Raw genomic sequence first — 15908 nt, forward strand, 5'->3', positions numbered from 1 at the left:
TTATCACACAACTCTAAAGTTAGATGTTCTATGAGTCTGTGGGTCCAGTGTTTAGGCTGTGGTCTGTGGGGCAGCAGCATGAATGTAGTAGACAGTAACAGACTGGACAAAGTGATCAGTAGGGCTGGTTCTGTTCTGGGGGTGGAGCTGGACCCCCTACATGCTGTAGCTGAGGGGAGGATGCTGGTCCAACTCCTCTGTATCCTAGACAACACCTCCCACCCCCTACACAGTGTGTACCTGGACAGAGGAGCACCTTCAGCCAGAGGCTGATCAGTATTAGGTGCTCCACAGAACGCCACCGGAGAACCTTCCGACCGGTGCCATCAGCCTGTACAACTCCTCCTCTGTCTTAGCATTCTATTTTTAATCTCCCGTCCTTCTTGTGTGTACCTCCATCTGTGACAGCGATCAAAGTGTACAAAATAATTTCCATCTGGGATTAATAAAGTTTTTTTAATCTTGAATCTGTATAACAAAGGACAGAGCAGACTCTATCTGTTAAGGAGACTGAGGTCTTTTGGAGTCCAGGGACCACTCCTAAAGACCGTCTATGACTCTGTGGTGGCATCAGCCATCTTTTATGGAGTGGTCTGCTGGTGCAGCAGCATCTCAGCAGCAGAAAGGAAGCGACTGGAGAAGCTGGTCAGGAAGGCCTCTTGACTCAGTGCAGGAGGTGGGAGAAAGGAGGACGGTAGCTAAGCTATGATCCATGATGGAGAACGATGCCCACCCCCTGTATGAAACGGTGTCATCACTATGCACCTCCTTCACTGACAGACTGATACATCCTAAGTGTCTGAAGGAGCGACACCATAGGTTGTTTCTACCTGTGCTGTAAAACTTTACAACCTAAGCTGTTCCTAGTAAATCACTGTTATTGTAACTGTTGCTACAACTGTCACCTTATACTGTGGACATGATAAAAATGTTTGGGCAAACTTTTACATTGTGCAATATCCGGTCAACCCATTGTGGAAATACCCACACCTCAGTGTGCATGTGTGTAAATGTAGGATACATTTTTATTTTACCTAAACTGTACATAATTTTGATCCTGCTTTCGTTTTGTACTGCTGCTGCAACACGGAAATTTCCCCATTGTGGGAAGAACAAAGGTCTTATCTTATCTTATCTTATCTTATCTTATCTTATCTTATCTTATCTTATCTTATCTTATCTTATCTTATCTTATCTTATCTTATCTTAATGGAAATATGTTTTTAATAGATATGGGTTTAAAGTCTTACTGAATTTCAAGAAACTGCAAATGTTGATACATTAAAGACATAACATTTAAATCAAAACCAATTAAAATGTTATGTCAAGCTTTCTAAGGCAGAGAATATGACTACTCTTACATTATGCATATACAGTAAAAAAGAGTCAAATTTCAGACCTGGTGCTTTCTGAAGGTGTGGACCAGAACACCATTGATGTAGTTAATGGAAATGCAAAGGGCTGTGACAATCACGTTTTTGGTCACTGCTGTGGTGAACGCAGAGCTCTGAGTTCCAGCTGCGGCTGAACTGCCATTGACAGAGAAATTCATGTCCACACCAACAAGATTCTTGTCTGAAATAATACAGTTTGAGTAAAAGTGTTGAGTTGAAGTGGAATAACATTTTGACATAAGTACCTACACTATGGAACTGTAGCAGTGAAGAGGTTGCTATACAGTCTACCGATTCATCAATTCATGTCCATTTTGATGCATGTTCTGTAATTAATGTACCAGCTTAAAAGGAGCTCATCTCAGTCTAACTAGAGTGATGGAAGTGGGATTTATACACAGTGAAACTAAATCACAGAAATATCATAAAATCATAAAATAGTTATGTACAATAGTAAAACAGTAGCTTGCAGACCACACAATTGAATCAGAAGAATAAATGTGAAGAAAGTGTACATACCTAGTAGGACTTCACATTTCACTTGGCTGTGGATGTTAAAGCCAGAGCTTTTATAGGTTGAGGGGACTGCCTTGATTTCTCTGCGCCCACATATTGGCATGTGTGTATCAGAAGGGAATAGTCTGTTTTTCTTTCTTCCAAGAATAATATGTGTAAAACAGATCTTAGGACTTAGTACACAGTCTTATTTAGAGGTTAGATCTAAACCAGATGATTGAATGAAATACGCCTATTAAATATCAGCATTAATAAGGCTATATGAAAATACTACATCAAAACTCAGTTATACTAATTTCCCCAGATCCTGCAAACAATAAACACTCTGCAGGTGTTAGGGGGCTCTTAAGAGAGAACAATAAAGCTATCATTAGCAAAAAGGACACGCAAAGTGAAAGTAGGGGTTAGGAGTAAAAGGTCAGGAAAGACGATGAAAGTTCTCCTCATTAAGGCATTATCCACCCTGAATGTTGTGCATTCAGATGTGATGCCTAGCAATAGAAAAAGCTAAGACTTTGAATGTGTGTACCAACTTAACAACTTAACTTTCATTTATTGCATTCTTTACTATGGCTGTGATTTGTGAAGATCCTGCTAGCATTGTTAAAACCCTCTAACCTACTTAACAGAAACAACTTTAGATTAGACTACACACATTAATGAATTAAACATCTTTGGCAAAAATAGAAACAAACACCAGTAATAAATAAACGCTATAAGTAAATTTAGTAGTTTGTGTGTAATTTAGATGGGAATATGAATTTTGTTTATTTGAGATGAGTTTTATAAACCTTTAATTTTAAAGGTGCCTGCACATGCAAAATTCACTTTTTGGACATTCTGGTACGTTTATTTGACTCCCTGGGTCACATTAAGACACTCCTGGTGTGTTAGAAGTACGCCCGCGACTTATTTCACATTTTTGAGAGTTTATCCAATCCAATCCGGTTCGCTTTGCATTGTTTCAAATTTGGCGGCCTGGATACGTCTGCATTCGCGCTGACCAATCACAGAACCAAATTCGCCCCCCCCCCCGCCAGACAAACCTGGACCCCTTAATGTACCTGAAACATTTCGTTTCAGTCACTCCAGTCACAGACAAAAGAAGAAGAAGTCACTCACTGTGCAGTCTACCATAGGAGGTGGCGCTAATGCACCTTTCATTTGGTTGCCACCCGCCATTTAAAAGACAAAAGAAGAAGAAGTCACTCAGGTTGAAGAAGCGCCCACTTGCTGCTTCCCCAAACGTAAATACATGCTTGATTCTTATTTGATGTATGTACTCCAGAAGTTTCTGTTTATAATGTAGCTTCCCTCCTGTGTAAAGAATGCTAATTGCTAGAACCTTTGAATCTAACAGCTACAGCGACAGAAAGAGACAGTGTTGCAAGGTGCTGACACGCAATTTGGATGAGTTCAAGCCTCTCCAGCATTTGTCAGGTTCGAATCGTGTGATATATGGTACTGAGGTCATTCACTCAGCTCACATTGTAGCTGCTAGCGCAATGGTAGCACTGCGTTAGCGGCTAGCGTTAGCAGCTAGCGCTAGTAAGTTGTGAGAGTCAGCTGTGTTTCTAATTACTACCGAGCCTGTCATGTGTATGTTGTAGCCCGAGTAGACCCGTGAATTTGGGTTATTGCAAGTTCTATCTAAGTCTAACATGTGTGTTGTTGCTGTCACACCATGCATCTGTAGGCATTCACTGTTCCTACAATGGCACTTAATTACAGACAAATACGGCAAAATATAAGCTGCAGCTGAAGATCCCATTATAGAAAAAATATTTTCACACAGCAGCAGAACGAGAAAGAAAAAAAACATGTAAAAATGAGTTTATATTAGTTTATCAAGCTATGCTCCCAAACAAGCTGTAGTCGTGTCATTAATATTCTGTTGTATTCATTCAGGCTGCTAATTTGCAACCATTAGTATCAGCGTTAGCAGCTAATCAAGTTGCGTATTATATAAATCAAATTAAATTAAACGTGAATCTGCCAGTAAGACGTACCTTGCGCCAGTCGAAGTGTAACCACTGCAACAGCCTCCCATTCGACTTCAGAGTCAGAATTTGGATCAAACGTATAGTTGAACTCCACTACGAGGACGAGTCAGCCAGTGTCACTGTTACAATGGATTCAGTGACCGTGACGTTTGATTCCCACTGTGGATCACGGCTATGCGCATCCTCAAAGGGGTGTGGCGATCAGTTTACTGTAGCTTCCGACACACTCCGAAAATAGAGCGTTGTGGATGAGAGCTTAAAACACACATTTTCAGACGGGCCGTGTGGGCGATCTACTATGGGGTGCCAAATGTAAAAGGAGCACCTATAACTAGTTTTCTCACATTTAACTAAATGACACAACATGTTTTCTCACATTTAGTTAAATGTGCAAAAGTCTAAATGTAAATGTTAAATGTAAATGTTAAATGTAAATGTTAAATGTAAATGTTAAATGTTTGCCGAGTGTAAACTGAATATTCATGAACGTGCAAGTAGACTCCATCCCTACCCTCAAACAGCGCTGGTCTCAGATCAGAGACGCGAACTCAATCACCTCCAACAGTGCGCGCAAACCCCGCCCACATCTGATCTGGAACCTTTTGTTTTTAGCTTGGACGTAACTTCGGCTAGCTAGTATAGTTAGCCAACTAATTATCCACCGGCGCCACAGAAATATTCTTTTTAAACCTACTTAACTCCTCATTAATGGTGTTTACGACAGAACGGCAGTTTGAAGCGGAGCCTCAGCCCGCACACCTGCCGTTACAGCCCGTTCAATCTCCCCCAACGGGAGGGAGTCGGAGCTGGCGGCCATGATGGCCTCGACTTCAGGCTTCTCTCCAGTATTTTCGTGCACAGATCCAGATTCAGATGTGGGCGGACCTATGCTATACTGTTTGACGTGTTTGAGTCCGCGTCACTGATCTAGGATAATAGGGGGTGGAGTCTACTTAAATATTCAGTTCGATCATTTAACATTTACATTTAACATTTACATTTAACATTTAGATTTAACATTTAACATTTAACATTTAACATTTACATTTAACATTTAACATTTAACATTTACATTTAACATTTAACATTTAACATTTAGATTTAACATTTAACATTTACATTTATATTTAATATTTACATTTATATTTAACATTTACATTTAGACTTTTACACATTTAACTAAATGTGAGAAAACATGTTGTGTCATTTAGTTAAATGTGAGAAAACTAGTTATAGGAGCTCCTTTTACATCTACAGCGCTTTTTGGCATGAAACGTTACAGACACCTTACTGAGACATCAAGGTCCAATTCTTTAGCAATGTGGAGCATGAAAAAAACCTGTGCATGGACCTTTAAGGTTGAAAAGGAATGAACTTGATGCTTGTTTATTTAAGCATAAGATTATGGACACACAGTTGTAATTGAACTACATGAAGAATCCAGTCACTGTCATTATGTCCCAGTTTGTTGTTTCTGTATATAAATTTTAGTTTTTGTTGGAAAGAACAAATATTGTTTCAGGTACTTCCTGAATATTTTGTCTCGTAACCCATAAATGACTGGACTGATGAGTCGAGGAAGGATCTGAATCAATATTGAAAGAGTGAAGCGAATGTTTACCGAATTATGTGGAAATAAGATTGTAAAACCTTCTATAACGAGATAAAAGACATAAGAGAGCATGCACAACATTAGCTGGAAGCCGTGGAGGAGGACAGTGTTTCTTGCCTTCTTGGCATGTGCAGCAGCCGCCTTAGCCGTAAAAAGTATCCTGAAGTATGTATAGAAAAGTGTCATCCACACAATGACCAAAAACACTGCATTGAGTGCGTCTCTCTTTACTGTGAGATACGGGGCCCTGAAAATATTTTTCCTCAAGCAAAAAACTCCGGAATTAAAGAATTCCACAGGTTCTGTGGCTACGGCAACAAATATATCTGGTAGGATTGAAAGCGTACTGAGTGTCCATATTAAGCCGATCACAGCATAGGTTTTCTTGACTGTACAGATCTGGGTGTGATGGAGAGGGAAGCAAATGGCAACGTAACTCTCCACTGCCATAACTGCCAGGGTCAGGGGGTTGTTCAGGTTTGCAAATATAGCAATTATGAGCAAAACTATGCATAAGGAGGCATTCAGTGTAAAGACAGTGTAACTGAGGACCTGAAGCAGAGTGAATGCACTCAGCAAGATGATATCGTTGATTACTAGGTGGATATAGAAGATATAGCGAGGGTTCATGTTAAACACTTGTAGGAAAAAAGATAATAACATAATGCAAGCTGTTTACACCCACACAACCTAAACAACAGAAATAATTTGTAGACAATGTAGCTCAAAGGTTTCAGACCTGATGTTTTCTGAATGTGCGTACCAGGATGCTGTTGACATAGTTAATGGTGATGCAGAGAACCACAGTGACCACATTTTTAATTATAACTGTTTGTACTGTGTCTCGATAAACGGGTGTTGTGGAATTCATTCTTGTTTTTTGTTGTCTTGTTCATTGCTCGGCCGATTGTTTACTGCAGACAGCTGGAATGGAGACAAATCGATTAATACTGTACAGAAGAGGCATTTTATAAAGATTCGGCATTATAGTACAGTGTTAAAACAACTGACTAGAATTTAATTAAATATGAACACCACTGACTTTAAATTTTATCAAAAATGGGTATAAATTAATAGAATGTTTAAAAAAAAAACTTGCTGCGAAAACACATGAAAGAATATTCCCTTGTTAAGTAAACAAACACAACACCTACAAAATTTGTTCATTATAAACCCTATGAAAAAATAAGGTTAATGCATTATGTCCCTATACACAAAAATACGTATATGAGAGAAAAGTATCTAATAAATGTTAAAAAAGATTTTAATTATTTGGATTGTAACATTAATTAAAATATTAATCAAAAGAAACCTAATAATTAAATCAATCACCAAGCACCATTTTTTGTGATCATACAAAGGTGTAACATGGATAACAAGGACTTGACACTCATTTCTGGCAGTGTCCTCCACTTTCGAATGCACTGTGCTTGTTTTTGTAGTCATCCAATTGGTCATGAGATCAAGAACTGTGTGTGCGTGTGCGTGTGCGCGTGCGCATGCACGCGGTTGTGGTTTGTTTGGCTCTGGGCCAGTGTCACTGGGAAGCTTCCTTCGTTCCTCCGTCTCCCTCCTCCTCCAGCCTCACGCTTCCTGACCTCCATCCCTGTTAATTCTCTGGTTTCTCCACCAGCACCTTCTCAACCATCCACCTCACTTCTCTCCTTTTTCCTTCTCCGTTTGTCCTCTGCAGCCAAACTCTCTCATTACAGTACATTCATGTACATTAATGTTCTGCTTATGTGAAATCTAATTCTGGTACATTTACTTTATATATGACTTGTTCACTTCTTACCAATCCATTCCAATCTCGCCCCAGAAGTTTTTCCAGACTTTATGTACACTCGCAATCAACCTCTCACAGAAACACCTCAGGTTGCGCCCAATTGCCACCCAGACAAACTCCGGATACCAAAACTGGATTTCCAATGTTACAGCTCACCCGCTGATTGTGGTAGAGTGACATGGCGCAGCTAATGGAAGAACTGCTCGGGTGTTGGCTGTTCCACCTCGGTGCTCCTCCATCCATAAGTACTTGATACTTATTTGTTGTACTATGTACTGGAGTAGATTGTAGTTTAAACTGTATCTGGTTTTACTAATGCATTTACTGCTAACAGCATACACTCTCAGGATCCCCGCTTGTCCCTTATCACATACCAGACCCAAAACTAGCTTGTAACTCACTACACAGGCCTCTTTTCTCAAACTTGCCCAACCAGCCGCTGGAGATAAAAGCAATAAACCGTGGCATGGCAGCTAAGCTAAGAGAAGTCTTCATTTGGACTCTAGTTCTAAATCGGATGCACCGAAACCACTGACCTCCATGAAACCAACACCATTGTGTTCAGTGAACAGTGTGCTGTGATTTGATGCAATAATAGTTTATGTACAGTACATTGAAAATTCTTTGCCTTACAGATTTGTGTAAATATTTCAGAAGTACAAAATTGAATAACATGGAGCAACACTGTCATCCTTTGGTAGAAATGCACTAAAGCATTCCTTGTGTTTCTTTTGTCCTATGTTTGGAAGTTGAAATAACTGATATTCTTCCATGCATACATGTTACACCAATAAGGTATGTAGACAGATGACCGTGTTATCTTACAGGAACTTAACAGTAAGATACTTTGGTTGCTAATGTCCAGATTAATTCAGAATTCAACTAAATTCTTAATTGTTGTTTGTGTACAGTACAGTATGTTCTTACAGTGTGCTACTAGATAGTAGACAAAGCAATTTACCATTTGATAATACTTAAATTTTATTGGCATATCCAGGACTACACACGAGACCTTAATAATCACATGTATGCAGTTTTTGAAACTTCCATTTGATTTAAATATCAGTATAATCATTAATATATTTGTTGTTATTGTGTGATGGATTGATGAAAAGAGGAAAAAGTATCCATAGTCTAAATTCAGGATTATGTTAAGTAGGATAATTTGATGAAATTAGTTGAGGCGTAACTGAAGTTAAGCCATTGGCTGCACACACCGTTTTGCCTCCAAAACCTGGTGACGGCCACATGACGGACCATTTTAATGAGTGAAAACTTTGTTTCAGGTAGTTTACCTCTTTCTTCTTGTTATTTTTTTCACGCATGGATGTCAAAAACGTCCGCAAGTGGTGCAGAGTTTACAGCTGGTCATACTGAAATTCCCGACAAACAAAGGAGTGGGAGACCATCAATTTTCGACGAGACAGTCATAAAGGTTGGAGAAAACGTGTGAAGATTGACGGATAACTCTGAATGCTCTCTGCATTTTAGTGGAGAGCTGGTATGGGCATTCTAAAACTGAGTCTACAAAAATGCATTGCCAGAAATGGCGATTATATGGAAATACTAATAATTATTCAACCTTTAACTTGATGTAAATATTATTATATTTACATCATTATTATGATTATTAATATATTCACATTATTATGTGAATATTATAGAAAATAAACTGTTTGTATTTTCAAAAAACTAGGAGACCTCACATTTGGGATTGTCCTTGTATAAAACTGAATTTATTCTCTCCTCAACGGAACACGTCTGTGCTGTACTCTGGCTCATTTAAGTGTTGTCAGTGTATGCGAGGATAAACAATGGTGAAGAGAGCAGTAGAGTCTCAGCAGACTGGCTCCGTCCCCCTCTCAACCTGACTGTTGCTGGGGCAGGTACAGATACATTTTGTGTTTATGTAAATATGTAAATTGCCGTAGAACATACTTTAGTCTGACTGTACACAACATGCATTCATTTGAGAGAAGACATAACTAAAGACAAGAAAACTGATTGTTACACTATGTTGGATTTTATTTTACTAAAGATACAAAGTTCCCAGGATCCACTGAAGTTATGGCTGACCTGACACTGTAATGTGAGAGTTTCACAACACCACAGCATTATTTATGTTTTATCTACTGTACTAATCAGGCCTAATTCATTACTGTATGTGGCTACGTAGAATAGAACTTTGTAGACTGGTGTCAGCGGCATCGCCTTCTGATCAGCGTGGGATAGACCAAGGTGACCAAGAGACCAAGATGGTGGTGGACTTCTGCAGATGTCAGTCTACCCTGCCCCCTTACCACTGAACATCCAGGCAATGAACATCCGGAGGGTGGACTGTTACAAGTACCTGGGTGTGCACCTAAATAACAAGTTGGACTGGACTAAAATGTTGGACAGGCTCTACCTCCTATGAAGACTGAGGTCATTTGAAATGTGAAGGGAACACTCCAGAGGACTTCCTATGACTCTGTGGTGGCATCAGCCATCCTTTACGGTGTGGTCTGCTGGAGCAGCAGCATCATAAAGACGGAATGGGAAAAGCTGGTCAAGGTCATTAAGAAGTCCAGCCCTGTCCTTGGCTGTCCTCTAGACTCAGTGAGGGAGGTAGGAGATAGAAGGGTTCTGGCAAAACTTACATCTATGCTGGACTATGAGTCTCAATCACTGCAGGACACAATGTCTCCCCTGGAGAGCATATTCAGTGACAGACTGATTCACCCAAAAGATTCCACAGGTCTTTCCCCTTCTGCTGCTGTAAGACTTTACCATTAACACATTGCACATTTCCACAACCCTGCCACACACTCTACATTACCATGACAATTATACCAGTTACTTTAACAACTGCGGTTCAACAGCTCGTTGTCATTGTGTACATAATGTTAACTAGAGATAACCTGTGGAGATTATTCTGTTTTTATGTTTTTCTTTTAAGACTTTTGTATTTATGTCTTTTTTCTGCTGTTGCAACATGTCAATTCCCCATTGTGGGACAAAATAAAGCATTCTATTCTATTCTATTCTATTCTATTCTATTCTATTCTATTCTATTCTATTCTATTCTATTCTACATTTGTTGTTCTCTTTGAGTAGATGTTCATAGTACACAGGTAATGTGTAAAGTGCTTCCTAAATGTCTTGTCACGTAGGCCATAAACAATAGGATTAATCACGCGCGGAAGAATTTGAATTATAATGAATAAAGCAAAGTTTACAGATGCCACACCAGCTGGGAACAGGCGTGTGAGCGCTTGACTTAACATAGGTTGTACATAAACCATCATACAAAGCAGCACCTGAAAGCCATGGAGCATGATGGTGTTTCTGGCCTTTTTGCTATCTGCTTTAACAGCTTTGGCTGCAAAAAGAATCCTAAAGTAAACGTAGAAGAGAGTGATCCAAACCACTACCAGGAACAATATGTGGGTTGCATCTCTCTTCTTTAAACTGTAGGGGTTCCTAAACACACAATCCCTTGAACAAAACACCCGTGAATTCAAGAACTGCAGAGGTTCAGTGGCTAAAAGGATAAATATATCTGGCAGGACAGAAAGTGAACTTATAGCCCAAATTACACCAATCACAATATATGTTCTTCTGACCGTGCATATGTAGTTGTAGCGGAGGGAAAAGCAGACAGCTATGTAGCACTCTGCTGCCATGAAAGCTACATTCAGAGGAGTGTTTAGTGTAGTGAAGATGGCTGGCAATATAAGGAGGCAACAAAGGGAGACGTAGATGGTTTGAAAAATGTAGGATAAGACATTGAGCAAAATGCTGATTGTCAGTTGAGTCATGTCATTGAACACCAGGTGGATGAAAAGGATGTATTGAGGGTTTAGCTTGAAGATCTGAGTTATACAAATAAAGAGTTAGACAGTGTTTTTACACATCTTATATTGCTATATAGCTGAGAAAGTCAGTCAGTAGTTTTGATAGTTATGTAATTTCATTCATATCAGTCATATGGGATAAATCCCTAATACAGTACACTTTACACATTATATACTATTTAAAACATTCATACTTGTCAAAAGGAGAGTTAAATCATTACCCACATGATGCTTGCAGAATGTGTTGATCATGGTGGCGTTGATATAGTTGACAGTGATGCCGAGGACGACAGTAGTCATATTCCTGCTAACAGCTGTGATGATTTTGTCCAGGTAAGTCACAGGACCTGTTGCATTGGTGTCACCAAGCGTGCAATTCATGTCAGCAGCTTATAAAGTTGTGTAATAAGAATAAGGTGTTCACATATCAGCTTTGAATGTTACAACAGAAGCTTTTATAGGCTGATGTAACTCCCTTGCTTTCTGTATGCACACATCCAGGCAAGTGTGTCAGAAGGGGATAGATTGTTTTTTTTTCTTTCAAGAATAAGGACTGCTGAGTCCTCCAAACCTACATAACAGAAACAACGTTTGTTAGTACACATTTGAAAGGATAAAGCAGATTAAGCAATTTGACTGGGGGAGAAGTGTATTTTATTAATAAACACCATTACGTTCTTTCTCTTATTTATCTTTTAAAAATACAAGTTTTCACCATGATTGTTTTTCATTCTCACTAAACTCTTTTCTTCTTCTCTCCCTGTCTTTCAGGCACCACTGAAATTTCACTAGTTTATTGAAGGTTTGTTTGTTGGGGATAATACTTTAAGCTTCTCAGTAAGGTAGCGTCATATTAAATTCAATTAAGTTTTCTTTATATAGCCCCAAATCACACTTTACAAGGTTAGGTTTAAGACCTTATACAACTAAACCCAAGATCCCTCATACATTACCTCTCTAATGAGGAAGAAACCTCCAGCAGAACCAGGCTTAATGTGGGCAGTCATCTGCCTCGACCGGTTGGGGTAAGGGAAAAGAGAGACAGAGAGAAGGGCACAACAACAACAAGCAGCAACAAGGAGTTACAGTAGTCCAGCTTAGAGTTCACAAATGCATTTCTCTGGCTCACTCTGAGAGAGGATGCTTCTAATTTTAGCTATAATTCTAAGATGGCATACAGTAGGAAGTAGGCGGTTCTGCAGATTTGTTTAATATATGATGTTAGAGAGAGATCCTGGTCAAAGATGACACCAAGATTTCTCACAATAGAATCTGAAGCTAATATTATGCCATCCAAAGTAACCATCTGATTCAGTAGTATCAGTATTCAGTAGATTTTTATGCCCAACTATAAGGACTTCGGTTTTATCTGAATTTAGCTGAAGTAAGTTTTGGGACATCCAGGATTTGATGTATTTTAAACAACTTAGAATTTTAACTAGTTGATCTGTTTTATTTGGTTCCAAAGACATATATAGTTGAGTATCATCCACATACCAATGAAAATGTATAAAATGCTTTCTAAAAATATCACCTAGAGGAAACATGTATAAACTCAACAACAGCTATGACTCTTAGTCAGCCTGGCTACAGTGCTGATAGGAAACTTGGGGTTGTTTTTGTTTGCCACCACTAAGGGGGACTAATATGTTATTCTAACAGCATGAAGTGCTTCTTTATACAGGTGCTGGTCATATAATTAGAATACCATCCAAATATTGCTTTATTTCCCTAATTTTATTTAAAAAGTGACACTTGTATATTATATTCATTCATTAAAGACAGACTGATATATTTTAAATGTTTATTTCTTTTAATTGTGATGATTATAACATAATGAAAACCCAAAGTTCAGTGTCTCAGAAAATCTGAATATTGCGAAAAGATTCATTATTGAAGACACCAGGTGCCACACTCTAATCAGCTATTTAACTCAACGCCAAGGCCTTTAAATCGTCTCTCAGTCTAGTTCTGTAGACTACACAATCATGGGGAAGACTGTTGACTTGACCGTTGTCCAAAAGATGATCATTGACATCTTGCACAAGGAGGGCAAGACACAAAAAACCAACCGCACCACACGCATACGTACTCGCACAGACACAGATGCACACCCACACACATCAACCCACAGAAAAACTAGTCAGTCATACGTGAATCCATGCATTCTCAGATACATTCTCACACCCACACCATTTGCTTATTCTCATTCTTATTCGCTTATTCTCATGGGGAGGGTAGGTCTCTGGCCTGCCACCCATGTGGCCCCAGGGATGGACTGCAGCACCCCCTGAGCCCCGCCCTCACCTTGGGGAAGCAGGGAGCAGCAGAAAAGGCACCCCAGAACCCTGCAACCTACCTTGAACGAGAGTGTGTGAAACTAGAGTGCACTGAAAGTGGAGGACACCTCCAGGAGCATGACCACTGGCTGACGATGTGTCCCCTGGACAGTGTCCCACGCCCTAGATGTCTGTTGTGTAGTTAAAACTGGGTGGTGATCTCTCCACCAGGGCCAGGCCCACAGGCCCCAGTGAAAGAGCCTACCCTCTAAGTATGAAGAACTTGGGAGACCGGCAGTTCCCTGAGGGGTCCAGCAGACAGAGCCATCAAAGTGAAGGCTCCCTCCACTGGTCCCCCCAGAGGCAGCCTACAAAGTCCTGAATGTGTGTGTATGACTAATGCAATTAAAACTGCAGAGGAAAGACGGTTTAAATGAACCTCTTTTCAGTAGCCCTGGTCCCTCCATCAGTAGGACACCCCTCACAGACCTAAATGGATGAGTGAAGTGATTTATTTGGGAAGCAACTATATCACTGCCCACTGCGGTCCCACCTTCCCCCCCCCCCCCCCCCCCCCCCCCCCGCAACCCCTTCGCCACAAGCAGATAAGCAGAACCCATGGATCGCAGTACCACTTTCCAGGCACTACAAGCAGCACAGCCAGAACCGCCCTCACCCCTCTGTCACACTTACCCATTCTCTCACTCAAGAGTCCCTTAGGCAGGCGGTCACTCCCAACTACTGGGCACCCCCCCACCACTGCACCAGACACAGTTGTAATTGAACTACATGTGGAATCCAGTTACTGTCATTATTTCTCAGTTTGCTGTTTTTCTGTATGAATTTTAGTTTTTGTTGTAAAAAACAAATATTGTTTCAGGTACTTCCTGAATATTTTGTCTCGTAACCCATAAATGACTGGACTGATGAGTCGAGGCAGGATCTGAATCAATATTGCAATAGTGAAGCGAATGGTTACCGCATTATTTGGAAAGAAGAATGTAAGACCTTCTATAACGAGATGAAAAACATAAGAGAGCATGCACAACATTAGCTGGAAGCCGTGGAGGAGGACAGTGTTTCTTGCCTTCTTGGCATCTGCAGCAGCCGCCTTAGCTGTAAAAAGTATCCTGAAGTATGTATAGAAAAGTGTCAGCCACACAATGACCAAAAACACTGCATTGAGTGCATTTCTCTTTACTGTGAGATACGGGGCCCTGAAAATATTTTCCCTCAAGCAAAAAACTCTGGAATTAAAGAATTCCACAGGTTCTGTGGCTACGGCAACAAATATATCTGGTAGGATTGAAAGCGTACTAAGCGTCCATATTAGGCCGATCACAGCATAGGTTTTCTTGACTGTACAGATCTGGGTGTGATGGAGAGGGAAGCAAATGGCAATGTAACACTCCACTGCCATAACTGCCAGGGTCAGGGGGTTGTTCACGCTTGCATAAAGTGAAATCATCACCAGAACTATGCATAAGGAGACATTCAATGTAAACACAATGTAACTGAGGACCTGAAGCAGAGTGAATGCACTCAGCAAGATGATATCGTTGATTACTAGGTGGATATAGAAGATGTAGCGAGGGTTCATGTTAAACACCTGTAGGAAAAAAGAGAAGATGTTAGTAAAAAAAAAAGAAATGACTATCATTTACTGTGCAAGAGCAAATCACAACACAATGTAAGCTGTCTACAACCTAATTAGTGACCTAATGTGGAACCTGTTTGGTTTAGTTGTGTAAGGTCTTACTTTGTAAAGTGCCTTGAGATAACCTTGTTGTGATTTGGCGCTATATAAATAAAATTGAATTGAATTGAATTGACCTGCAAACCTAAACAGAAATAGTTTGTAGACAATATAACTCAAAGTTTTCAGACCTGATGTTTTCTGAATGTGTTTACCAGGATGCTGTTGACATAGTTAATGGCAATGCAGAGAACCACAGTGACCACATTTTTAATGATGGCTGTTTGTACCGTATCGCGGTAAACAGCTGTTGTGGAATTCATCCTTGTTTTTAATGGATCATTGTTCGGCTGATGGTTTCACTGCAGACAGCTGGAATGGAGACAAATTGATTAATAATGTACAGAAGAAGCATTTTATAAAGATTCAGCGTTTTAGTAGTGTTAAAACAACTGATTAGAATTCAATAAAATATGGACTCTTGTATAGCAGTGTGGAAGCTATTTCACACCAACAGTTTGACAATGGTATTCTATTTTGAATCAATTAAAATAAATGTAAATTATAACAAAAATGGGTATAAATGAATAGAATGTTCTAAAAACAGTTGCTGCAAAAACACATGAAGGATTATTCCCTTATAAAAGGTTAGGTTAATGCGTTTTGTCCTTATATGTACAAAAATGTCCAATAAGTGTTTAAAATTTAACTATTTGGATTATAACATTAATTTACACATTAATGAATAGCAACTTAAAATAATAAAAGACCCACATCTAGCAATCA

At 39.6% G+C, this 15908-nt stretch overlaps 3 protein-coding genes and 1 long non-coding RNA gene across 4 annotated transcripts; 1 reads left to right on the forward strand and 3 right to left on the reverse strand.

Annotated features, from left to right (window-relative positions):
• Positions 1 to 5366: 5366 nt before the first annotated feature.
• LOC114855442 (odorant receptor 131-2-like) lies at positions 5367 to 6421 on the reverse strand. The gene is made up of 2 exons (XM_029150597.2): positions 6268 to 6421; positions 5367 to 6167 (listed from the first exon to the last, which is right to left on the reverse strand). Exons 1-2 carry the CDS (start codon positions 6394 to 6396, stop codon positions 5367 to 5369), a joined length of 930 nt encoding a protein of 309 aa, XP_029006430.1. The 5' UTR covers positions 6397 to 6421.
• A 1876-nt stretch (positions 6422 to 8297) lies between these two features.
• Positions 8298 to 10324, forward strand: LOC129604145 (uncharacterized). Its single transcript, XR_008694809.1, has 3 exons — positions 8298 to 9197; positions 9350 to 9400; positions 9488 to 10324. It is a non-coding gene; the product is annotated as an uncharacterized LOC129604145 (long non-coding RNA).
• Positions 10325 to 10376: 52 nt separating this feature from the next.
• LOC114855443 (odorant receptor 131-2-like) lies at positions 10377 to 11447 on the reverse strand. Its single transcript, XM_029150598.2, has 2 exons — positions 11373 to 11447; positions 10377 to 11165 (listed from the first exon to the last, which is right to left on the reverse strand). Exons 1-2 carry the CDS (start codon positions 11445 to 11447, stop codon positions 10377 to 10379), a joined length of 864 nt encoding a protein of 287 aa, XP_029006431.2.
• Positions 11448 to 14085: 2638 nt separating this feature from the next.
• Positions 14086 to 15625, reverse strand: LOC114855802 (odorant receptor 131-2-like). The gene is made up of 2 exons (XM_029151283.3): positions 15314 to 15625; positions 14086 to 15035 (listed from the first exon to the last, which is right to left on the reverse strand). Exons 1-2 carry the CDS (start codon positions 15443 to 15445, stop codon positions 14238 to 14240), a joined length of 930 nt encoding a protein of 309 aa, XP_029007116.2. The 5' UTR covers positions 15446 to 15625; the 3' UTR covers positions 14086 to 14237.
• Between the last annotated feature and the right edge of the window lie 283 nt (positions 15626 to 15908).

The sequence above is a fragment of the Betta splendens genome, chromosome 5, assembly GCF_900634795.4.
Source record: "Betta splendens chromosome 5, fBetSpl5.4, whole genome shotgun sequence".
In the NCBI taxonomy this organism is placed as follows: domain Eukaryota; kingdom Metazoa; phylum Chordata; class Actinopteri; order Anabantiformes; family Osphronemidae; genus Betta; species Betta splendens.